Source organism: Ptychodera flava, chromosome 8, assembly GCF_041260155.1.
Source record: "Ptychodera flava strain L36383 chromosome 8, AS_Pfla_20210202, whole genome shotgun sequence".
Taxonomy (NCBI): domain Eukaryota; kingdom Metazoa; phylum Hemichordata; class Enteropneusta; family Ptychoderidae; genus Ptychodera; species Ptychodera flava.
This window is the reverse complement of record NC_091935.1, coordinates 29,867,902-29,894,144: the sequence shown is the minus strand read 5'-3', so window position 1 is coordinate 29,894,144 and position 26,243 is coordinate 29,867,902. Positions and strand designations below refer to the sequence as shown.

General features: G+C 38.6%; 2 protein-coding genes across 4 annotated transcripts in view; one reads left to right on the top strand and one right to left on the bottom strand.

The window, feature by feature from the left end:
• The window catches only part of LOC139138998 (trafficking protein particle complex subunit 5-like), a 58,363-nt gene extending 37,525 nt beyond the window's left edge, over positions 1 to 20,838 (bottom strand). Inside the window, exons 1-4 of the mRNA XM_070707684.1 lie at positions 20,692 to 20,838; positions 6,887 to 6,975; positions 6,117 to 6,243; positions 1,904 to 1,961 (exon numbers count right to left, since the gene is read on the bottom strand). Of these exons, the coding sequence (XP_070563785.1) occupies positions 1,904 to 1,961; positions 6,117 to 6,243; positions 6,887 to 6,975; positions 20,692 to 20,832 (415 nt within the window). The 5' untranslated portion in view covers positions 20,833 to 20,838. The remainder of the gene's footprint in view (positions 1 to 1,903; positions 1,962 to 6,116; positions 6,244 to 6,886; positions 6,976 to 20,691) is intronic.
• Positions 20,839 to 21,032: 194 nt separating this feature from the next.
• Positions 21,033 to 26,243, top strand: part of LOC139138995 (A disintegrin and metalloproteinase with thrombospondin motifs 6-like) — a 76,237-nt gene continuing 71,026 nt past the window's right edge. For 2 of the 3 annotated variants that reach the window (XM_070707676.1, XM_070707682.1), the window contains exon 1: positions 21,033 to 21,202. The gene's annotated coding sequence lies outside the window, so the exon portion shown is untranslated. Of the gene's footprint in view, positions 21,203 to 22,008; positions 22,174 to 26,243 lie in introns of those variants that run through there. The other variant, XM_070707679.1, reaches the window with a different exon arrangement.

Sequence of the window (26,243 nt, the reverse complement as noted above, 5' to 3'; positions counted from 1 at the left end):
GAAATCCTGTGTACCATTTAATTAACGGACATGATACAAAATGGGGGCTCCCGACAAAACACAAAAGGAAGAAGATCACCGAGGGAAAAAAAAAGGCCCTTTTAGTGCCTGGAAAGTGATTCAGTCCTCTGTGAAGGGGTAAACACAATAACCATATAACAGAAATGACATATTCTGTGTTCAGAGACAGCATGCACCAACTCACTTACATTGAAAATGGAGAGATTTGGAAATAACCATTTAATCTGACTGTCCTTACACAAGATACCAGTATAGGTAATGCACTCTTGTGTAAGTAACATGCACTTTCCAATTCTGTCCCTTTCTCTATCACTATCAGTCTTCTGTATTAAGGTCGTAAGCGCCTCAGAAGTGAAACACTTAAACTTTTGCTAAAATTTTCCTCAACGACACTTTCACCATTTTCTTACCAAATCAAGATAAAAATTTGGGGTCACCATGCAAAGTTTGATACCAGAGAAACAAACTACCTGACATTTACCGATACTTGAAATTCAAAATGGCCGTCTAATGTTCATGGGGAAAAATACAAGGACAAACAAAGATAGTGACAATTTTTCTTGCACCATAAGCTTTCAAATAAGCCTCACAAGTGGTAGGCCAGAAAAGAGTTGTAAAAATTTGAAAGTCCGCATATCTGTCCCCCTGGTGCATTCAACCTTAACCCTTTCGATCCTGGCTTTCTGGTAACTTACCAGAACTACCCCTATGGGTTTAGGCCTGAAAGAGTTAAAAGGCACATTGTTGAATTAACTTTATTGACTTATATTCATCCTTATGATGTACATGGTTTTGTTGTCTATTTTCCCATGTTCACGCTGCTGTGCAAAAATGCTTGTCGAAGAAAAAACTAAAAGCCACTCAAATCTGTTCCCTTGAACAGCAAAGCTTTCTTTGGCACAAGACTGAAGTACACAGGGACACTGTTGAGCTCTCAAGGCTATCTTAGGAGGTATGATTATCATACCCCCTAAGATAGCCTTCAAAGCTCACCAGTATAGTAGATAGTATCTATTCGACTGGTATAGACAGTATCTATTCATCACTGAGGGCACCCTCAGACAAGCTCTGATTTGTACCAATTTGTTCTGTTGACTCGGATTAAGGTATCAATAGCTAAAATTAACTGGTAGCGAGACCCTGTGAATGTTGCTTCGAATTGGATTTCATTCTAATGTAGTCAGAGTTACAATGAGGAATGGACTGGCAGTGCAATGCTGAGAAACATAAAGCTAAAGAGAAAAAAAGAAAACACGGCATTTTGTTAAAAACAATGGGCATTGATAGACAGTGGAGATCTCCGCTATAAGAGGCATGAGAAAAGTTTGCTTACTGGGGTCTGTGACCCAAGACAATTAGTTTAGTTTAACGTCTAAATGTGAGTGTGTGTAACAGATGATGTGAGTGACATAGAACAATCGTCTCACTGCAAAGGCTGAACATTCTGGCATTCTTGTCGATAACAAGGCCTAACACACTCTGTGCACTCAACTCAAATCATTGACGCTGACTGACACTGACAGACTAAAAGGGGGAATTTCAACAAATCTTCTGAGTAAACTACTCGACTGGTGAGTGACACACTGTAACAAGATTCTCAAGATGTGAATCACAATGCTTGGTTGGCTGATCCACACTGTTGCACGCTGCAGGCCAGTCAGGTAAACAAACTGTCAACCCGGGCCAATTTGCTCCCACTCGTTGAAAAAAATGGCAGATCATCACACAGAGATTGTAATAATTTTTCAGGCGATAGTTGTCTGTTTACCTTACAAAAGACATTCCACACAATTGCACTGCTGGTTAACAGATACCAACACAAACAACACTACAGAGAATCGCAACTTTGGAGAATTTATCCCTCATCATTCCACAAGGATACATGTTTTTTCGTCATCATTGGCATGCTCCAATTTGTCAGCCTCTTTGCCAAACAAAGTCTGAAAAAAATGAACAAGACATGTGAAAGATTACAAACTCCTTACATAAGTCCTAGAAATCGTCAAATGGATTTGCTTCGTCTATCAGAGTAATTAAACAACCATTGCCAATGTCTACAAAGTAGACACATCAATAAACACCCCTCCAGCCCGACTGTCCCTCGAGTGCAGAGTCATGTGTGGTCCTGAAAGCCTACGCTTTCTTGAAGTTAGGATCTCTGAATATTTGCAAAGCACGTTGAGTATTTTTTGTTGATTTACATGTTCAGAACTGGGGGAATGAGCACACGAGTGTGAGCATCAATCAGCAATGTATCATGCATTGTAGGTATGCAGTGGATGGCAAAGCGATGTCTGGAATAATTTCAGAAGTATAAATTGGCACCGTATTTTATTGCATTGTGAGATGAGAAACAGTTCTGCCAAAGTTAATTTGAAACTGAAATGTTTTGTCGACATCTTCTGTTGAGAATAAAAATAATTCAAGGAGTGCGCTCAGTAATCTTAGAACCTTTATGATGTAACATGGAGAGTAAAATGAACAACATATAACCAGAGAGGTCATTGAGATCTTCACCCAGGTGCTGTCATTTTGTGTTCTCTTTTGATTTCCCAATACTGCGTTTTATTTCTTGATTTGTGAACTGTATTTGTGTCAAATACAAGAAGTATGTAAAATTGATGATGAATCTGTGGTCTGCAGAGTAAACAGGGCAAGCACAACTGTTTTTTCATCAATCCCTCTCAGCGATGCATCAACCCAGATGCATTCTGGGTAAACAGGCGGTTGTTTGACGAAGGCCTTATATCGATACAGAGAAATCTGAGAGCTGTGAATCACACTTCAGGGGCTGCCTTGGAAATAAAACATGGACAGAATAATTCATAGCAAAATAAACACAGCAAATCATCATTAATTCTGTTTGAGTTGCTCTTTTCATGCTAGTCTCCTAAGCTCGGTGGGAGAATAACATGAGGATATTCACTTCACAATTTGAAGTATTGAAGAATGAATGAGTCCTTGGAACGAGATTTATCACCCCCTGGCAAGGTTAGCCAGAGTTCAGCCACATTTCACTTACCAGAATCAGTCAAAATTGCTGTTTAGCATGCAAATCAAGCTGTAGGACAGTCTGGGACTTTGACCTGAAATCCCCTTGTTAATGTCTGCAGCGTGTTGCGTACAAAAATCTGAGTAAATGATTACAGCGGGCTCTCTGCTGGGGAAACTTGATGGATCGAAGGCCATTAGCAGCCAGATGTGGAAAAGATGGCTAATGGACATATTTGAAAAATATACACCGACACTGTCAATTCTGCCGAGTTTTTGGTAAAACGGATGCAAGAAATGTTGAATTAATGTATCTTGTTTCTGTTTTCGCTCTTTTTAAAAAACAATTTGGCAAGTGAAACTGATGTGAAATATGAGAAAGTGTTAACGATGTATGAGTACACTAAGAGATTTTATTTTATCAGACAAGTGAAACAAATTTTTGCAGATGAAAGATGATCTCTCTCTTTCTCTCTCTCTCTCTCTCTCTCTCTCTCTCTCTCTCTCTCAATCCACACCCTTTTCTAAGAATTGAAAATTACACATGGGACATACAATACACAACACTGAGCTTCACACACTATACAAGTTTACAATATATTTGTGACATTGTAATCCTTACTGAATTTCAACAAATTATGTTCCATTTAAATCCCCAGTTCGCGAATGAAATGTAAAAAGTATAAACGTACTATTGTCAACTGGAAAGCGTTACGTAAAATTATGATTGGGACAAAATGTGGGCAAAGCTCTTTATTCACCTATTGTTGACTTCAGCAAATTGAATAATGTCTATGTATTATGTGTGATAAAAGTATAAGACATTTGCATGATAGTATCGTGGGTGACAATACTGTATTAATCCTATTGTTGCTTTCCATCTGGGCGGTGTGATCACAGAGTGATACAAAACATCGCGAGGAAAAAACTGAAGACCATTAAATTCACACACTTATCAAGTTGGATAAACCTAACCACGCTACAAATTTTACATCTATAATTGATGGTGTCATGGCCGCCTGTTTCTGTGAATTTTTTTCTCATCAGCCACAACTAGTTTTTTTAAGTAAATCACTGCATGTCTGATTGAATATTGCTATTGGATTTTTTTATGCAGTCCCATTCGATACAGCAAATGAATGGCACATCATCTGTTTCAGGGAAAAAAATTTTCCCCGAGCAGAGAACCTTTTGCCTTCTCATCCTTGTTCAACAAGCTGGCAAGAAGATCACCCTCTGTACATGTTAACTCACTTGAAAGGCTGTTTGTCATCCCTACAGCCATATGTCACAATGGAGAGGACAAAACATATACAATACAGTCAGATATAACAAAACAGAGTGATGGCCATCTTTCTCACGCATCATAAATTTGAAATGATTTCAAGATGCCTTTGAATATTTTATTTGGTTACTAAGATACAGGTACATTTGTCTGTTATAACCAATGACACTTAGGTTATTTATTTCTTTGAGTAGTTGTGACATAAAATGTCCGTTTTCCACAATTCAGGAAATGTGTTATGTAGTTGCTGCAGGTGACTGCAATCCCATACAAATCATCTTACAGATTTCAGAAACAGCCACTGCACATCCACAGTAGTTTTTCAGTTTCAGAAAACAATTCTGTCCCCAGTGTTACCAAGTCCTGCATTCCATAATCTAATGACCAGTTCTTGATTTCAAACTCATTGTTTTAAGCTGGAAATGACGGTGAGATACTAGACTATGAATTCAACTTTGATGCCATTTTGCTGTCAGTGTATAAGGACTGTGTGTAATTAGAGAGTTTGTTAGGATGCTACTAACAAGGCTACACAAAATAATAATTTTCTCAGATAAGAATAATTTTCACCGCACTGACTGATTTATTTCAGTGCCATGACAAGGCAAAAAATATGCATGTTTTTGTCCAACACTGATGTACCATGAAATAAACTAACGCATGTTTGCTAGTCTGCATTGTTTAGCTTTAAAGTGCACAGAAAACCAAAACTATGAGATATCAAATCAAATGGTAAAGTACAACTGATCAACACAGAGCTAGGTACGTATAGCAAACCTATCAAAAGTACATGCGTACTACAATTGCTTATTTAATTTTTTTTCCTTTTTTGACCATGGTGTTAACACTCGGGTGACTATTTGACAAAGTAAAGACATGACGCAAGGTTAAAATATATAAATAAACATAACTTTTGAGTATAAACAGCCAACGCTGATTTTGTCTAGCCACCAGTGACAGCTGCATGCCAACAGATACCACGATTATTTATTTGAAGATGTCAGACACCGAGCTGGGCAATCAATTTCAAATGCAGTGGAACCAAGGCAGTGTTTTTGCTGCAAGAAGTAGAACATGATCTAAAATGTTGGCTATGTCCGGCAAAACAGAAACGAAAAGAAGTTTATCAAGTTTTTAGTAAGACTGAAATTTTGCCTAGAAGTAGCATACATACCACTGGTTTGTCTAGTATCTTGTTGTTTTCCAGAAAACCCCAAAACATGCTATGGCCTGGTGCTCTTCAAAAACGAATTTTATTAACCACTTTTGACATTGACAAACCAATGTAGTAATTCTATCGTTTTGTCCTTGAAAAATCCATCATAGTGTTCTATCTACATGCACAGCACAACTGCTCTTTTGCAGCCTATTCGGTTTTACACCACCCCAATACCAAATAAGGTATCTAGCAAAACCCTCATATTTATGAATGGAAACCAACAAGGGTCTTTTCCGAAAATGGCTGTTTGTAACATGTAACCAAGAAAAACATCTGGGTGATTTCTAAAGCCACTTAGGCGGACTTCAATCACATTTCATTTGATCATGTAAAGTCCAAATTGCTACTTGTGTGGTAAAGTGGTTAACATCCTGCCTTTTAGACTAAAACACTTCCTGAACCACAAAAGTGGGAATAATTTATGTAAATATCTGTACATACTGTATGTGTCTTTTACACACAAATTAAAGAGGATAAGATTTTATTTCTAATAGAATCAAAAAATGTTTTTTTAAATTCACATTCATAGAAAATACCCAAACACAGACTTCATATCATATTGTTCGCAAAAAATAATTAATAAGATATATGGATACTTACTTTCCAAAGGGTGGTTTTAATAAACAACAGAATATTCAACAATTTTGTTTCTCTTTTGAAATTCTTCTCTCGAATAAAAAGCAGATCCAACATTCTGAAGCCTACATGCTGTCCAAGCTCTGACAACCTGCATACAAGACGAAAGAAGACACCTGACAATTATTTTGAACTTTACTGCATAATTGATGTGAAAGTTACTTCCTATTTACGCATGCTGTCACATTCTTCGTGAATTCTTTTGCGGACCAAATCAAAGTTCTTTACTTGGAACCTAGATCTGAGCCATGTCACAAGCATTGCATATCTGTGTAGTTGTTCATTTGATAAATGGCCAACAACGCAGAAAGTTTGCAGGGCAGTGGTGGCCACATGTGCGAATCCTGCCGCAGAAGTTTGTATGAAATTGGTCTACTAAATAAACACAAAATTAATGATCACTTCTTAAAGTATGCTGATAATTTAAGAGACTAGGTAATGAAAGTTTTCTTTTTCCGGCTGATAGGTATGTGACTTCTTAATGTGTAATCTTAGCCTGTCACACAAATGCCAATTGCATCCCTCAGCTTCCATAAAGAGAGATATTTATACTCAAGAGAGACACTGATTCATGCTCTGAAGTGTGCCTTATTATAAGCCACTTAAGAAGAAACATGCGTTACGAATATCAGTATAGCATCACGAGGGAATAATTTCAGATCAAAGAAGAAAGGCTGTTGGGATCAATGGAGGGAAAAGATTATCCTTGGAATTTCAAAGCATTTATTACTCACTTTGTCTGTAGCTCGGGCACAGTGTAAACGCGGTTTTGGCAATATTGCACCATCTCCGAAAAAAGCAGCGCAAAAGTGCTGATGTTGACCTGCAGGGGGAGAAGAAGACACATAAGTTGATGATCACATGACCTCGTGTGATGATCTCTCTTGGCAGTCGACAAATTTTTAAACGATACTTAAAACACCAGTGGAGTACATGTACATATGTGACATTCCATACCGGGAGATCTCGACTTTCTTTATGTCTTTCAATTTGCTGTGACAGATATCAACAAACATGCGTAATGCCAAGAATGTCGGGTGAAATAATGATCATAAAGGTTACGATACAGTAACTTTGCCACATGATCTGTCTAATATACAAATAGTCTCCCACAGCTTACCTAAAAATGTTTACTATTTTTCATTCACTTGACCCTTTGAGTGCTGTAATTTTTCCCACCAAAATTTTAGTACAACATTTTACCAATTTTTATGAATTTTTCCGGAATTGTTTTGATAATTTTAGACCAAATGGATATCACATTTCGTTGGCTACAGTTTTCCATCAAAATTTTGGCAAAATCTGAAAAAATCAGACTGGGGTACATTTTATAAAGACTACAAAAATTGACTTTAGCACTCAAAGGGTTGTACATCACAATATTAGCAAAAATGTGGCATATCATCTCATTCTTGTTGTCTGACTATCAAAGTTCTCCAAGAGTGCTAATTTTGGCAAATCAATGGCAAAGGTACGAAATCCATTAAAATTTTCTAATTTCTGAAACACCATATATTTTGCCGATCACTTTGTTTCGTAATGTTATTGCATCATAACACCAACACTGCAAATTGATGCAGACACTTTTTACTGATCTGTTTGAAATTCACTGCTCTCTATTAATTGTACATACTGTCTCACTATTACACTGACATGCCCTGACCTTGAAACACTTGCTCCTATTTATGTTTTTACCCTACAAAGTATTGCAGTTCTCATTCCTACTGTAAATGCTGACTAGTTGAATGCGACTTTTAAAAACTCTTCAAAATTTTTTCCATTTAAGATGTTACAACATGTTGTGGTAATAGTGACGATCTTTAATCCCAGGGATCAAAACCCACCAGTGGGGATTATACATTGTAAACAAAAACCTATGCACCAACTTCCAGCCTTTGTAAAGCCCCTATCATCACTTCTGTCAAGGTTGGGGGTTCTCCTTATTAGTTTAAAGGAACAATTGCTGTAGCTTTTGATATTTTCATTATGTTCTTTTTGGAAACAAGCACATTTTCTTCATCTTCTCTGTAAAATATGCAAACACAACATACAATACATTATTTTGTTCTTGACAAATGAATTTTAGCTGTGGACTAAGATTTACTTGTCAATAATGATAATGGACATTACACATGTAATGGCTGTATTGATGAATTGATTTGCGGAGCAGGACTCCAGTCTGTATTTTTCAAACAAGTGAAAAATTCTGGAAATTAAAGGAGCTTTAGGGAGCTTTCAGTAATTACAGGGGGGCGGGCCAGGGGAATTTCGCGAACACCTGTACTGTAAAATGTGACCCTCCCCACTATCCTCCTTTCTAAAATATGACCCTCCCCCAAACCACTGCGGTATTCTCCCCAGGAATAACTAAAACAGTATCAGCTAATTTACATAACAATTGGTTCAATTGTTATGTTAGGGACAAATTACAAAGGGGAGGGCTGGTGTTTTTGGAGGGACAGTCGCAATTTATTACACAAGAATGTTTGAAGAGATATGGTATTTCATACATTGTAGGGAGGGTCACCATATTTTGTGCAACTATAAGAAGGCAAGATGTAGCTGATTTACTATTTAGTGCTTCATCCAAAAGTATCAAATCATAATACATGGAGTCTATAATCAGGCAAATTATTGACAATTTTCCCCCACAAAACATGCTATATCTGTATATTATATATGTTTGATAATGCATTTTAAATGTACTTTGCTTGAATAGGGAAGTAAAATGAGCATTTGTGTACAAGAAATTGATTTCTGAATTTCATCTAAAAAGTTGGTTCACTATCCATGGTGTCTATGATGAAATTATGAATAGGTTTTTCCAATACAAAAATAGGTAAATCTTTGCATTTGTGTACTCTTGATTATTGATATCAATTTTCTTGATTAGACTAGAATGGTTACAGGTCTATGGTTGTGTAAGAAATTTGATTTTGGAATTTCACTGAAATGTCAATACACTATGCATAAGGGTCTACGATGAAACTGTGAATAATTTTTTTTCGGTACAAAATTAGATAAATCTGTGCATTTATGTATGCTTGATTATTCACATTATTGTTCTTGATTAGACTAGAGTGGTTTCAAGTTCATGGTTGTGCAAAAAATTTGATTTTGGAATTTCACCAAAATGTAAATTCACTATGCATTGGGGTCTTTAAGTGTGTGCGTATTTTGTTGGTGACTTCTATTCAGGAAATATCACATGGACAATCAGAGTTTTGACCATAATATCAGCTTCTGTCAAAAGTGACCCTCCCCCAAGATAGGTTTATAAAAAGTAACCCTCCCCCTTGAACTGTTTTCTAAAAAGTGACCCTCCCCCCAATTCCCCCGGCCCACCCCTACCTGTAATTACTGAAGGCTCCCTTAACTGACACTTCAAGCATATGAAAAGCCTGATCATGTATATAACACAACTATTGTACAAGATATGATTTTATATTAATGATTACTCTTTTGCAGCACAGTGGCCTTTGTATCTTATTGTTAAATATGAACAATGGTCTGTACCAAATTCTAAAAAAAAGTTAGAATAAGTTGCAGATACCGGTCAACATGCAGAGCAGAATATGTATTCAACTTTATGCAGCCCTTGATCAAAAGCGTAAAATAGAATAATCGGTTTGGACCAGTGATTGACTCTATTTTCTTGTGAAATGTTAGAGAGCATGTAACGGCATGTTCTTGAAATCCATTTTTTGTCAAACTAGTTTTCGATGATTACACAACTTTGCGTATTGTAACTGTAAAAGACATTTAGTTGAAAGAATGACTTTTTGACCTCCGGAGTTTCTGAATTAGAGAATCTTGTTGCATGTGGGTGCTGGCACAATGCAGTCTTTGCTGATACCTGAAGGGATTGTGTGCATTTAGAACAGGTAGACAACACCAGCTTGCTGTGCTTGGTTTTAGGTTTACTTCTGGACGCAAATGCTGAAGTCTTGAATGTAGCTTGTTAATTTGGGGCTATGGAAACCCAAACTGACTTGATGATAGAAAATTACATCGTACAACAGACCAAATTAAAATTTTGACCAAAAACTGTTTCGAGAGTGAGCTGTATCTGATGACATCACTTTTGACGATATGAAAACCAAAATTTCATTTTGTGTTGCCTAGAATGTGACAAACTTACAAATGTTGTTCTTCTTATTAGCTCTGCTGTCAGTTACTTGGAGCTTATCAATAGGTTGATTGCCGGTCGTTGTCTATCTGTCAACAACTGACTTCTTCTCTGAAACTGCTGGTCTGATTGTTTTGAAATTTGGTTATGCACTGTAGGTTGCTTTTAGCGTCCTTTGTTAGGTTTGTTCAAACTGAGGTGAAATTAATTTGTATTTTTTGTACTTTACGGCAATGTTTCCCATTTTTGGTCAAAAAATCTCTGAAATAGCTGGTCGGATTGCTTTGAAATTGGATATGCAGCTTCCTAGGGGTGACTAAGTCAGCTTTATTAAAATTGCGGTAAACTTTGCAAATATGTATTTTTTGCAAATTTTTTCCCATTTTAACTCAACAATCTTCTCTGAAACCACTTGTCAGATTGCTTTGGATCTTGGTATGGAGGTTTCTAGGGTTGACCATTGTCAGGTGTGTTCACATTGTGGTGAAATTTGTGTATTTGTATTTTTGGAACATTTTTTCCTCTTTTTGGTCAAAAGATCTTCTCTTAAAATAGGTTATTTGATTGCTATGTACCAACTTGGCATGGAGATTTATAGGGTTGACCTCTGTTAGGTTTGTGCAAATCATGGTGAAATTTGCATATTTGAATTTCATGGGCATTTTCCCTGTTTTAGGTCAAAGCATCTTTTTTAAACTGCTTGTCTGATTCCTTTGAAATTTGATATGACGTTCCTACAGATGTCTTCATGTGGTTTTGTTCAAATTGTGGTAAAATTTGAATATTTGTATTTGGGGCATTTTTCCTTTTATTGGTCAAAAAATCTTCTCTACAACAGCTTGTCTGATTGGTTTGGACAACCTTCTAATTTAAGGATGATCTGTATCAGGTTTGTTCAAATCGTGATGAAAGCTGCAATTTTTGCTGGTTTTTGTCAAAAAATTCCAAGTCAGCAAAGACAATGCAGTCTGTACATGTTTAGGCTAAGTTGACAAGCTCAATACTGTGTTTCTAAATATGTTTGGGGGAGTGGAACAGGAAACTGCAGTTGATATTTTAAACAATAACAGAAAATAGTAAGAAAAGTCATCAAAAGTCATAGTTACCAGCTCTTTAATTCACCTTTGGGGGTAACAGGATTATCATAGTGCGTTTCTTCAGTTTTTGATTACAAGTCCTCAGAGAGGATAGAGTCTTCTTCATGAATTTGGTTTGTGATGTCCTTTTACTAAGTTTGAATAATATCGGTGAATAAAATCGGTTGAGACGTGCCCTAGTTTTGGCTAAGGACATGAAAAAATTGTAACAAAATGGCTGCCATACAGCCATATTGGATCATATCATGAAACAAATTGACTTACATATGTATGACATAGGTTAATGTCCTTGTACCAACTTTGAATAAAATCGGTTGAGATATGCCTGAGTTATGGCTCTGTACATGAAAAAATCATAACAAAATGGCCACAAGGCAGCCATATTGGATCGTATCACAAAACAAATTGACATGCATATGTATGATATAAGTCAATCTCCTTGTACCAACTTTGAATAAATTTGCTTGATACATGTCTGAGTTATGGTTCTGTACATGAAAAAAACGTAACAAAATGGCCACACAGCGACCATATTGGATTGTTTCACAAAACAAATCAATGTGCATATATGTTACATAGGTCAATGTCCTTGTACCAAATTTGAATAAAATCGGTTGAGATATGCCTGAGTTATGGCTCTGTACATGAAAAAATCGTAACAAAATGGCCGCCTGGCGGCCATATTGCATCGTATCACAAACCAAATTGACGTGCATGTCTATGACATTGGTCAATGTCCTTGTACCAGCTTTGAATAAAATCGGTAGAAACATGTCTGATTTATGGCTCTGTACATGAAAAAATCATAACAAAATGGCCGCCTGGCAGCCATATTGGATCGTATCACAAAACAAATCAACGTGCATATGTATGACATAGGTCAATGTCCTTGTACCAAATTTGAATAAAATCGGTTTAAATATGCCTGAGTTATGGCTCTGTACATGAAAAAATCGTAATAAAATGGCCGCCTGGTGGCCATATTGGATCGTATCAAACAACAAATCGACGTGCATATGTATGACATATAAAGTAATCTATGTACTAAGTTTGAATAAAATCGCTCCAGGCGTATCTGAGATAGCTGCGTGAACGGACGGACGGACGGACGCACAGACGGACGCACGCACGCACGCACGGACGGACATGACCAAACCTATAAGTCCCCCCGGACACCGTCCGGGGGGACTAATAAAAAGAATCAGAGGTGGAAAATGGGTGATTGTGAGTGAAATAAGGAATGCTGAAGACAAATTCAATCCTGTCATATTAAATACGGGAAGAAATTTGAGTTCATACTGGATGGCTATGACATGATACACATTTTAGTTGTTCAAATGGCATAGCCATTAACATATTCCAAATTTGGACAGGATGACATAAATGGGCCCACATGCACCTTGATATCAGACATCAGACTGGTTGTGGATGGGATGTTTAAATCTTCATTATGCAATGGTTCCCACTGGCAAAGACGCATACAAGTAATGACTAAGTAATGACCGGATGTATAATTGTTTGTTTAAATGCTTCATTTATTGTCATCAACATCCTCTTATTATTGTCAAAGTAACCTTCAGGTAATGTGCAATTTGAGTGCATAGTATTTGTGAACAAAGCTATGTCTAATGTGCATTGGGGCTTGACAAGGCTTCTGAACTCTTGCAAAGGGAAGACTTTGTGGTAAGGAGTGTTTTGTTTAATTAACAAAACAACTTTAAATAAACATCCTGTTTTATTGACATCTTCATTTCTTTTAACCATATGATTGACATTGAAGTTGGATTCAAGGACCTGCAATTAAACAAGCAAGTTCATCTTAAATTAAACAGCATCATGCCTTCTTAATTTACAAGGAAAATGTTAGTCTTTCGATTCTGTATGCAAAAAAATCATCCTTTTTTGAAGGATTTTCAGTCAATCTAGTAGGAATGACAAATAAAGGTTTTATAGATCGAGAACAAGATACAATATCATATAAGAATGAGATGCCACTGGGAGCCTTTGCATTCAGCAAAGTCTCGTGGAACAGGAGGTAAAAAATAGTTGTCAAAATGACAACTTTCATGAGAAATTAGTTGAATACCATATCATGCATATGATTTGAGTTCTGAGTACAACTGCTTATTTGGGATGTATAAGGATAAAAAAAAAGATTTGTTTCTGGTCCTTGACATTCAGTAAAGGTGATGCAATGATGCGATTTTCTTTCTTTTTTTCCCCCTTTTTTTTAATTCCTAATAATGCTGGTTCGGCACTATTGATGCAACAGTTATTATTTTTTATCACTGGCTAAAAAATATTTTCGTTTTCTTTTAAGCATATTTAAGAATGCAAAAGAGGTATATAAAGGATAGCTATGGCGTGTAATCCATGCCAAAATTAACACCTTACATTTTGAGCCAACCTACATGCAACTCTCACGAAGGTACATGCAACTCTCACGAAACTGCATGCGATTCACAAAGCTACACGCAACTCTCGCGAACGTGCATGCAACTCACGAGGCTACATGCAACTCACGAAGCTACATGCAACTCACGAACTTGCATTTTGAGCCAACCTACATGCAACTCTCACGAAGCGACATGCAACTCATCAAGCTACATGCAACTCACGAACCTGCATGCAACTCGCGCAAGCCTCATGCAACTCTCTTGAAATGCCAAAATTAACACCTAGCATTTTGAGCCAACAAACATGCAACTCTCACGAAGCTACATGCAACTCACCAAGCTACATGCAACTCACCAAGCTACATGCAACTCACGAACCTGCATGCAACTCGCGCAAACCTCATGCAACTCTCTTGAAATGCATTGCTTTGCGCTGCGACTTATTTGAATCGGACTCCCTAGATTACCTTTGAAGCTCAACTCATTTTAACTACAGTGCTTGAAGCTCGTTTTTGAGCTGAACGCATTCGTGTCGGGGGACAGTCCGTGTGAAGGGGGGACTTTGTTGGGGTAAACCAATTTTAAATAGGGTCTGCTGCATGCTGCCTTCGATTTAAATAAAGGCACTTCTGGGTTGAGAAAACCATACGTGAATTGGAGTACACTATGTCGGTTAACGTGTGTGAATGAGGTTCTATCGTATTTTATTTGACTCTCATTTTACTTCAAGTAGACTGTGCCACAATGTGGTTTACAATAAACCAACCCATCATTAAAGTGACTAACTTTGCTCCGACAACACGGAAGCTTATGAGACGTCACAACGCGTCATACCAACGTCATATGACGTATTCAGATGTGTTCTGCCAGTGAGCCAGGGGATCTGAAAAAAATGACCCGACATATAGTATATGCAGTGCAACAAGCGACTTGAGTTGCCCGTCGCATTGCCTCGTTTGTACGATGTCATCGTGTCACTCGATTACCATGGACGAAAACAACAATTGTCTGCGCAGCGTAAAAATCTCCGTGCTGTGTGAATTTATCTCTGCGCTCATGGAAATTCTCCGCGCTGTGTAATAAATCTCGGCGCTCTTAAAAAATCTCCGCTGTGTAAAATAAATCGTGGCGGTGTGTAAAAATCTCGGCGCTGTTGAAAACTCTCCGTGCTGTGTTAAGATCTCCGCGCTGTGTAAAATAATTCACGGCAGTGTGTAAAAATCTCGGCGCTGTTGAAAACTCTCTGCACTGTGTAAAAATCTCCGCGCTGTTTGAAAATCTTGGTGCCTTTAAAAATTTCTCTCTACTGTTTAAAATTTCTCCGCAGGCTGTTTCAAATCTCCCTGCTGGGAGACAATTCTCCGCACCGTTTCAAATTTCTCTCTACTGTTTGTTCTCTGCGCTATTCACTTCCGTGACTATTCAATAAGGAAAATGAGGGCAACTTCACACAGCGTATGCGTACAGCTGGCGATGTTTTACGGGTCGAATATTAGCCTGCTAAATACGTAGTCCTTACAATCGCCTTGTCAGACAAAACAAATTGAAATCATAAAAGTCGACAGGAAATGGCCCAAGGATATATCCTTTACAATCGAATTAATGTAAGAGAACAATTTACAAAAACACTGGACATTTGCAATGTGCAGATTGCCTTAAAGGATGGTTACCTATGTACACTATGATCAGTGATTCCTGGAGATTCCAACATCACCGACAGCTTCAGATTTTATAATTACTTTCTTGGAGGTCGTTCACAATTATTTGTCCAGCGGAGGCTTTTCATAATTTTGTTTACCACCTGATTTTTTAAAGTTTCATACTTCAACTCGGACAATTTGCGTATATTGCGTACTGTACCCTGCCTAAATCATCAAGTCATACAATATTTTCACAGTACATTGACCGTATCGACATCGATAAAATACGAGTCGGGATAAAATAGAGTAATATATTTACAAGTTTTTCCTTCGCGATCTGTCGTAGAGTCGTGGCGATAAATGCCAAGAGAAATAGAATATTTTTTCAAAGTTTTTCTTTGAAGAAAAGGTCGTTGGGTCGTGGCGATGCATGTCAGGAGAAAGTTAAGTAGTTTTTCAAAGTTTTTCCTTCACGACCGGTCGTGGGGTTGTGCACATGCACATGGAGAGAGTGTACGTTGGTATACATCGCCCCATCGTGTCAAAGAATGATGGTGTCCTTGTAGCGTTTCCAATGGCATCTACATTGCGTTTGAAACAGCCACAACACAACATTTATATTAGTTGAATTCCATTTATCAACAACAACATCACGATTAATAAACATGAACAACAATACAGACAACAATAATAATAATAACAACAACAGCTAGATTTCTTGGTTTTATGGTTTTAACATTAAACTAAGAATAGGCAGAGGTCATAGCCTGCCTGCCAGGATCGCTAGTATCGTCTGATTAGCATGGCGACCAGCGCGGCCTCTCATTTTGTAAGGAAATCAGATCGTTAATTTTGACACCTACCATAACGCAAGCATTTAAAGATTTAGAAAGTACCCATTTCGATAAAGCTTATATGGAACTACCTCTAAGTTAATTCTGAGTTCTGCTATCTTTCTGGATTTGCAGTAAATTGCCCAGAACCCGGCTGATGAATTTGTGTCACAGAGAGTGCGCAGTTTGATATGATTTATAAAATAACTGAAAGGAAATTTTGGAATAAAATCAATGAGCGACGTAGGTCAACATGTAATTTACGTATGTGGTAAAATAAATAAAAAATATCTGCGTATGAGCCACGACCTTACGACCGGTCGTGGATTAAAATGTCGGAGAAAAATTCAACACTTTACAGCAACGACCCTACGACCCGTTTCGAAGGAAAAACTTTGAAAATATACTTTATTTTCTCTCGATGTTTATCCCCACGACCGGTCGTGAAGAAAATCGTTACAAGACTACTTTCTTCTTCTCCCCATGTGCATCGCCAAGACCCCGTAATCAGACCAGCCATGATCGAAAAATCCTCCGTATCACCGTACGACTTGTGGTATCAAAAGAAAACTTGGCAAATTTTTAATACATATTATTTTTCCTCGCAATCAATCCAACATCCGGGCATTGTTTATACATATTCTTTTAACACACGGCCGATATTTCATTGTGCAGTAGTTCGCGAGTGTAAACAGTCGTGCGACTGGTCATTAAACTCATTAAACTCGTTGGTTCATTTTGGGCCAGGTATCGTTGACTGAGTGTTTCGGAACTAAAAATGGGGCTCCTCCATCAGTCGCTCTCTTGTTTTGTATCCCTCCGCTTGGTTGTGTGATTCAGTAATCTTCGGTATACCGATATGACCTCAGTTCATGGCATTTAACTGTGACAACAACCATGGAGGTAGAGAGAAAGACATTGTTGGAACTGTAAATCTGGACTTCCGCAACACACTTTCGGGTTAAATTTTTGGATCCCCCAGGTCAATGACAGAAAACACATGAATATATTAATGACGTCATGTGACGTCGCTATGACGCGTTGTGACGGCTCGTGTTGTATGGCAAAGTTGGTCACTTTAATGATGGGTTGGCTGCCATGTACCACATTCTGGCACGGTCCACATGTCAATTGGAAGTAAAATCAGAGTCGATAACATAACATAGAATCACCTTCACATACGTAAAGTAAATGCAGTGGACTCTAAATCACGTGTGGTTTGTTTAAACTCAAAAGTGCCTTCATTTGAATCGCATGCTGTGGCGCCCATTTCAAAAATGGTTCGCCCCATTCAAGCCCCCCCAAACACGGAATATCCCCCGACACGAATGCGTTCAGCTCAAAAAGCAAGACGAATGCAGAGTCATCAAATGAGTTGAGCTTCAAAGGTAATCTAGGGAGCATGATTCAAACGAGTCGTGGCGGAAAGTGAATGCATTACACGAGTCGCATGAGTTTTCGTGAAAGTTGGATAGGTTGGCGACAATATTGGATGTGGAATTGGGCGATAGTTAAATGAAGTTGGCCACAGTTGGGTCGCACTGAGCGAGAGCCGAATGAAGTCGGCCACAGTTGGGTCGCACTGAGCGAGAGCCGAATGAAGTCGGCCACAGTTGGGTCGCACTGAGCGAGAGTTGAATGAAGTCGGCCACAGTTGGGTCGCACTGAGCGAGAGCCGAATGAAGGTGGCCACAGTTGGGTCGCACTGAGCGAGAGTTGAATGAAGTTGGCCACAGTTGGGTCGCACTGAGCGAGAGTTGAATGAAGTCGGCCACAGTTGGGTCGCACTGAGCGAGAGTTGAATGAAGTCGGCCACAGTTGGGTCGCACTGAGCGAGAGTTGGGTCGCATTGAGCGAGAGTTGAATGAAGTCGGCCACAGTTGGGTCGCACTGAGCGAGAGTTGAATGAAGTCGGCCACAGTTGGGTCGCACTGAGCGAGAGTTGAATGAAGTCGGCCACAGTTGGGTCGCACTGAGCGAGAGTTGGGTCGCATTGAGCGAGAGCCGAATGAAGGTGGCCACAGTTGGGTCGCACTGAGCGAGAGTTGAATGAAGTTTGGCTCAAAATGTAAGGTATTAATTTTGGCATGGATTACGCGCCATATAAAGGATAGCTGTACTGATGAGTATGTCAACAACTAAAAAGATGTGATGCGTAGGTCCTGAAATGATGCACACGTTGACCAGAAACACATCTCTTTTTTGCCTTATTAGATTAATTAATCATTAAAACAGAGATATTACAAAAGTGGTTATCACCTGATTATATGAATTCACTAAATGAAGGTGATGCATGGAAGTTATCAATTTCTGAGTAGTTTTAAATACATCATTTGTTTATCTAAACTATGTGTAATGTTGAATATACAAAGGAAATGCAGAGCCACAGAAATATTTATGTCAATGATTTTTGATTTTTGGTTGCCTTGACACAGAGCAACTTTCCAGAGCAATGAATAAAGTTCACATACCACAATCCTGACTTTCACTGCAACTTTGATATCATTAAATGACACAACTGATCGTAGTCGTAATTTTTGAATTTGAGAAAAATCTTGAGAGCAGCCTGATATTCTGATAGTGTGCCCACCAAAAGGACAATGTTGTGCTTGTCTTTTGTATTTAGATGATACATGTATATATAATAAGCAGATATTGGACTTTTACATTATTACATGATTTCAGGTGTTTTGGAGGGGATAACTTTATCAAGAATCATCCTTTTTATGAGAACACAGCATACCCATGGAAGTAAGCTTGCACTGAAAGCTCCAAGCATTTATTCACTGAAATCATTGTTTCTATGCTGCTTTCTTGGAATAAAGTCAATACCGACGCAATTGACATAGCTGTTCTTTGAGTTGGTAATTCTTGATACCTTCACTTTTGTGTACATAAATATTTTGTTACATGCTAGATCAGTGTCAACCCTTATCCTGCCAGACTTGTCACTTCCCTATCTGCCAGTAAAAACCGACATTGAATACCTAGACGAATTTCACATAGCACTACATGTTGTAGCAGGTTTTGTCAATAAAAGTCATGCACACAATTATACAATATTCCTGTTTTCAGTGACCTTCAAATGTTTTAGTCTTTGCAAAATGTAACATAACATATGGGACATTTTCTTCCCCACTGGTTTTAACCAGCCTGACCTGCTGGTGAAAGATGAACTTCCAAGGATTAGGTTTAAAAAATATTCAAAAGAAAACTTGCAAAAAACTTGTATAGATAAATGCATCTGACCTTTGACCTTTGATATTAAAGTACTAATGTGAAAAAAATTACTGTGGGTTGATGCTTGATAAAATTACCGCCCTCAGGATGGTAGGAAAAATAATTATGCAAAGCGCATGCTTTGGCAGGGTAGAGTCACCACAGCACAGTATCTACTCAAATACTGTGCAAACACTACTACAAATATAGAAAGTAGTGTGAAGTATGCTTTCCACCACAGGAAGTTGGATAGCTTCATTCTTGACCTCAATGATGGGTAGTTTGAACACTTCAAGACAAGTTTAGTGTTTTCTGAAAGGTGTGGTACACAAATGTCTCTCTAGGGATGAGCCAGATATGTCTCATGCAATAATTTATACTGTGGGCAACATTTCATCCTAAGAAAGAGAGTGTGTATGTGTGTGTGTATCTATAAAATATGTATCTATGTATATACCGGTATATATATATATATATATATATATATATATATATATATATATATATATATATATATATATATATATATATATATATATATATATATATATATATATATATGAGAGGTAGAATGCCTGGATAGGTGTTAAAACTCCCCTGCAGTGGCATATTTCATATGTGGCATATTTCATGCAAGAAATCTTGCTACCCCATAAACGCAATCATAATTGTTCTGCCTTCACACCAGCATGCGGAACCATGTAGAGTAGTGGCAAAAACTCTCCAGACATATATCTGACGAGTTGATTCGTGGGCCTATGAGAGTTAGAGCAGTGACGAACTGTATGACGGCTCGGCTGTACAACTCTGTGGCAGTGCCAATGCACCGATACTGACCAACACAGGCAACAGTGCACACGAGCGCGTGTATTATTGTATGTAGTATGTACATGTTCGTGTTACACTATACAGTTTTGCACAATCACGAATATATGTTGAGCTCTGCGACATTCGTATATCTAAGTTTGTATAACATTATCCTGTCAGTCGAAAAGTACATAGACTGATAATTTATCAATCAATTTACAAGTCATCACGTATCATGCTAAAAAGCGACTTTACCACCACTATGCCATTGCCAGGCCTAAACTAAAGTAACCTCAAATATTCTATGGAGTGTTCTTGGGTATGGAAGGCCATACGGTACCGTAAGAGGTTGCATTAATTGAACTGCGCTATTTAGATCTACCTCTATGCGAAGTGATACTACAATAACCACACGTACCTCCGCCTTTCCCCTGCTAAGGGGGCGATCCAAGATGCTAGCTTTTCCTCTTCGGTCCGCCATATTGTAACGCTTTGTGCGCATGCGTCCATCAATGTTTAGCGACTTGAGGTGAACCTTAACCGACCGTGTCACATACATACACTAGCTCCACATTCATAGCGACTCATCTCTGATCGATAGTAGATCACCGCGTACTGCGTACCTGCTGTGGGATACATTCAGATTTCCCATATAGTTGTTTCAGCGACAGCTACTAGATAGAACCGGTGTGTCTGTGTACTTAACACACACGGATTTTACTTCGATGACAACTTTTCCAGTAAAAGTCTGAAAGAATAACGTCGATACAACTTTCTTAACGCAACGGAATACGATATATTTCGCCGGTCGGCAAAAAAAACGCCGCGATACATGTCCCAGCGCCGTGTATTGCATCTCGTGTTGACACAATGACAGACTAGCGTTTCGACAATGTGTACCTGATCGACGTTGGAACGTACAGTGCAAGGTATGTCGGATTTCTTTCACATTTGAATCAACCAGTGCCTTTTCTCAAATATTATGTACATAGCGTTGGCTATGCTTCAAGTGTCCTCGCTTTGCGTTTCGCGTTGTTATGTTGATGTTAACGTTATATGCCCTGGGCGATTGCCACTCAGACAGTCTACCCACTGAGTACCAATTCGCGTACGAGTACCAATTCGCGTACGAGTGCTGGCATGTTGCCGCCTTGGCCATATTTGCTCCTTCAATGAGTGGCCGTGTTCCGTCCACTCCTTCATAGTGGCGGGAAATTTGATGGCTTTTGGAAAGTGGAACACAGTTATTCATAGCGTGTCTCCAATACGGAGCGTATGGCCATGGTTAACCAATCACAGGATCTCGAAAGAAACATTTGGTTCATTGTCAGTCTGACTAAACTCTAATATGTGATTTCGACGACACGTGATGTACACGCGCATGATCGCACACAGATTTACGGGTATAAAAATTCCTTCATGCCACAAAATCGAATAAATTGAACACTGTCAATCGATGGCATTGTAACATATCGATGAATAGCGAAATGTTTGTCTGTATGTTTGTACTCACGGAAAATATTGCATCATGTTAAAGTCGTAATATTTAGGGTCAGAAGCACGTTTTACTGCAATATGATATCGTACACAACGTGGGTCTACAAAATCACGAACGACCCACGTGTACAATTTCCAAAAAATCTCAGTGAAAGTGTCACCTGGGCCGACCTTTTGGCATTCACACGACTCTCACGTGATGAACAGCCAGATATACAATTAGACTGGCCGACCACTCACTCAGGTAACGCCGGCTGTTTCGACTTGTGGTGCAGGCGGGCACGGCGTATATTTATGGTAAATATTCAGGGACAAGAAGTAATACACTGAAATTTCACGTGATTTCAAACTTCAGAGCCGCTGAAGTAGCCCGGCTTGAAGTCAAAGTTCATCCAAGTCTCAGGTTAGTGCTCCTATTACGTACTTGTAGTGCTAGCACTGCTACTGTACAGAGATACGGTAAAAATTGATGAGAGTACTAGTTATAGTATATCGATAGCCTCATTTACAATACAGTTGTACACATGAGCATGTTTCCAATCCATACCTGTTCGCAGCCTTCATTAATCGTTTGCCTTCGTTAACCCAATAATCATGTGCGATTCTGACACGTCAAGTTACAAGACAGGTTATATGATAGGCCAATTATGAAAAAAGCAGACTAATAGCGCCAATGCTCCATCATATTCTCATGATTTTTTAAAGACGTGTATCCAGCTCACAGACGTCTAAGTCTACCATAACGGGAAAAATTAAAGATTAAAATGATGTTTAAGTATGTGCAAAGTCACACAGAAGCAACTCAGAACTAGTAACAACCCGCAACCTGGCATAACACCTTGAGCGTGACGCAACTGGCAAGCCACAAAATATGTAGTTAATTGCACTCCGTCACTGATCAAGGATATTAAATCGTGTTCACCTTTCTTCATTTTCTCTCAAATCTGTGCGTCTAAAAAATTACAATCCTATACGCTAAGAACGACAGACATTTCGAAAACCGTCCGGCTGTACCACATTTGTTCGCGCCTACATGGTTTGCCGCACGTGACGGCAAATAGTTCGATATGGGAAATGAAAAAAACAGGGATTCAGATGTGTTTAGCTTTTGTCCACTTGCAAATACGTTACACTGTTTACTTATTTGTATAGTATATTTGTCATCAGCAAGTACAAATGTGGAGAGAATTTGATATTCTCCGTGATCGTGTCAGACTACGCCAATGATACGCCGCGCCCCATATCTTTAAGGTGACCTTGTTAATCGACCTGTGTCTTGTGCTATGCCTTTATCAAAACACAGCAAGCCTTTTTTCGAAACTGGAAAAGCAGTTTTCCATTTTTCATTTTCCTGAGAAGGGTAAGGACAGCCATCAAAGCTCCGGGTAACCGATGACGTGCGTCACCATAAGCTTTTAATTTGCAATGACGTTTAAATTTGTCTTTTCCTGTCTCGCATGTTGCCACTCGTATTGATTGGGAGCATCTTTTCTAGGTGTATCTATCCAAGGGTTTAACAAGTACGGAAGAGTTTAGTCACACAAAGTAAAATATAAATAAAAATTTACGCAACATATGGAGCAATAAACGGTGTGTTGTGGGAGTGTTGGCCCGGGGTTATTGCATCACCTTGCCATGCCCCATATCGTTGGTACATCTGCAATGATTACTGTACTTTCAGTCAACGCACGTCTTCTTGTCAGACATACTGTAAGCTTATATATAAATCCTGGAAGCAATGCACGTATGTGACTACTCATCTGTAACAAATCTCCGAAAACAATACAATTACGTCATTGTTCAGACAGAGAGCTTTAGTTCACTGCCAGCGACGATCGCTTTCTCATCATGTCTATGACGTCTCATCGGTTACGATATACGCTATACGCTCTTCGTAACCGAAGAGGGGTCCTAGGCTATACTTCTCATCCGGCGGACGATCCTGTATCTCGCGGGCACCCGCTCAATAGGAACTACCTCCATCGATATTTTTGTAGGACACACAGGGGTCGGTGTATATTTAGGCTGTGACTGCTTAGCCCGGAGTCAGTACTCATATTTTAAGATGGCCTACCAGTACATCCAATGCCCTACCGGAAACCTTCTTGCGAACCCTATTATTATTACCCTTAACCTCTTGGTACATGTGGCGTGCTGAGACCTCTCCCCCGTAGGCCTACAGTGAACGAAGCAACGAACTGCATGAGGACGATATAAGGCCATCGCTTATGTTTGTTCCGTAAATACTTGTATGTTTGCTTTGCAGATTACTTTTATTTCCCCGGATATTACGTGAAGGGTAGGGTAATATGCGCTAAAATAACTTAGGGATGGACCATTAGACCTTGGGAGGGGGGTGGTCACAATGAAATTGTGAAATTTTTTTTTTTACTATTGTAAATTTCTGAAATTTTTTTTTTCCAATTGAGATTAGCTGTGCAAATTTTTTTTTTCAGAGCAAATTTTCAGATTTATAATTTTTTTTAGTTCGTCGCTGTCTGAAGATATAGAGGGCAAAGATGTGGTGCCATGCACCACAAGCGGCCACGCAAGCGGTCACGGGGGGGGGGGGAGGTCAGGAGAGGTGTGTCCCCCTGCTGCTGTTGGAGCTTTTAAAAAATAGGTGTTATTTGGTGGCACTTGGGGAGTATTTTTGCGGGGGGAGGTCAGGAGGGGGTGTCCCCCTCCTGCTGTTGGAGCTTTTGAAAAATAGAGATTAAAATGGTGTTATTTGGTGGCACTTGGGGAGTATTTTTGCAGGGGGTGGTCAGGAGGGGGAGTCCCCCTCCTGCCGTTGGAGCTTTTGAAAAATAGAGATTAAAATGGTGTTATTTGGTGGCACTTGGGGAGTATTTTTGCGGGGGGTGGTCAGGATGGGGAGTCCCCCTCCTGCCGTTGGAGCTTTTAATAGAGATTAAAATGATGTTATTTGGTGGCACTTGGGGAGTATTTTTATGGGGGGAGGTCAGGAGGGGGGGTGTCCCCCTCCTGCTGTTGGAGCTTTAGAAAAATAGAGATAAAAATGGTGTTATTTGGTGGCACTTTGGGAGCATTTTTTTCGGATTACACATCTTCCTCTGAAACATGGTCTTCTTGCTCCTCAGTAGCTTCCTATGGTTTTGAAAATTGACTATTTTGGTTTCCTGGCTTCCCTTTCTACTGCGTGGTGAAATGCCTACATTCACCCTACCAAACATCATGCATTCTCATGATTACAATTGATTTTGACAAGCTGAGAAGCTAAAATAAGCTAAATAATATAGTTAAATTTGCATATTTGTGTTTTTAGAGCAATTGTTGCCCTTTTTTGATCAAAACATCTATTTCTCTGTAGCAGCATGTCCAAATTGATTGGATGTGTATAGATGTGTTGAAATTTCAATATTTGTCTTTTTAGGGCAATTTATGCCATTCATGGTCAAAAAATCTGTATTCTCTGAAAGGGCTTGTCCAATTTCTTTGAAATTTGCTACACAAAAACGATTATTCATGCAGATTTATTCAGTATTTTCTATCGAGAAACTTTCAAAGTTCAACCCTTTTGTGTGTTTTTGTGTTGGGATTTGTTGGATAGATGGCATTCTACCTAGTGTATTGTTGAATGTCGAAACGTGTAGCTGTTGTTTTTTGAGGCTGTTTTTTGAGAAAAAAGAATTGAAAATGCCTTTTTAAAAGCAAAATAATACATAATGACTTGATATGTTCTTTTATCATTATTGACGTGTTTCTACTTGTTCACCCATTCTTGCATTCATCATTGCAATAAAATGCTGTGAAAAAAATGAAACTGATGTGGCCTGCATCTGTTTACCTTGATCTTAAAAGGCAAATACAACTTTCTGTCTTGACAACCATACCATAGTTTCAATATTTTACCTAGTGTACCTGCTTGGTTTGTACGCAAGAAACAAGTAGAAAACAGGCTCTATAATTTCATAATTTTCAAGTGATCAGAATACAAAAGTCCTGAAAAGATAAGATAATCACAACTTCCAGTATAAGTGATACAGTCACTCTAAATGTATAAATTAAAATTAAAAATGTGCCGGGAGGATATACTAAAAATACAGAAAGTTGCTTTCTGTCGGTAAAATCTAAAAAAAATTCAAAATTTTAAAGAATTTTGCAGATTTTTTTTTTACACCTTTGTCTTCTTATTTATTTTTTTTTTATTTTGCAAACTAGTTTGAAAATTTTTTTTTTCCTAACTTTCTGCTCTGAAAATTTTTTTTTTCTGTTTTTGACCACCCCCCCTCCCAAGATCTAATGGTCCATCCCTTAGGTATATCGCAAGTGGCTTTGATAGACATATTTTTTTCGAGTTTATTTCCGATTAATCCCGTACTGTCTAGGTGAAAGAATTTAAGCTATGCAAGGTGAATACATCCTTTTCAGCTATATCTTTTCTACTAAAGGTTGACTGGGTTGACACCGCTGTTGTGACATTTGAGTAGGTATTTCCGGAACTGTTGA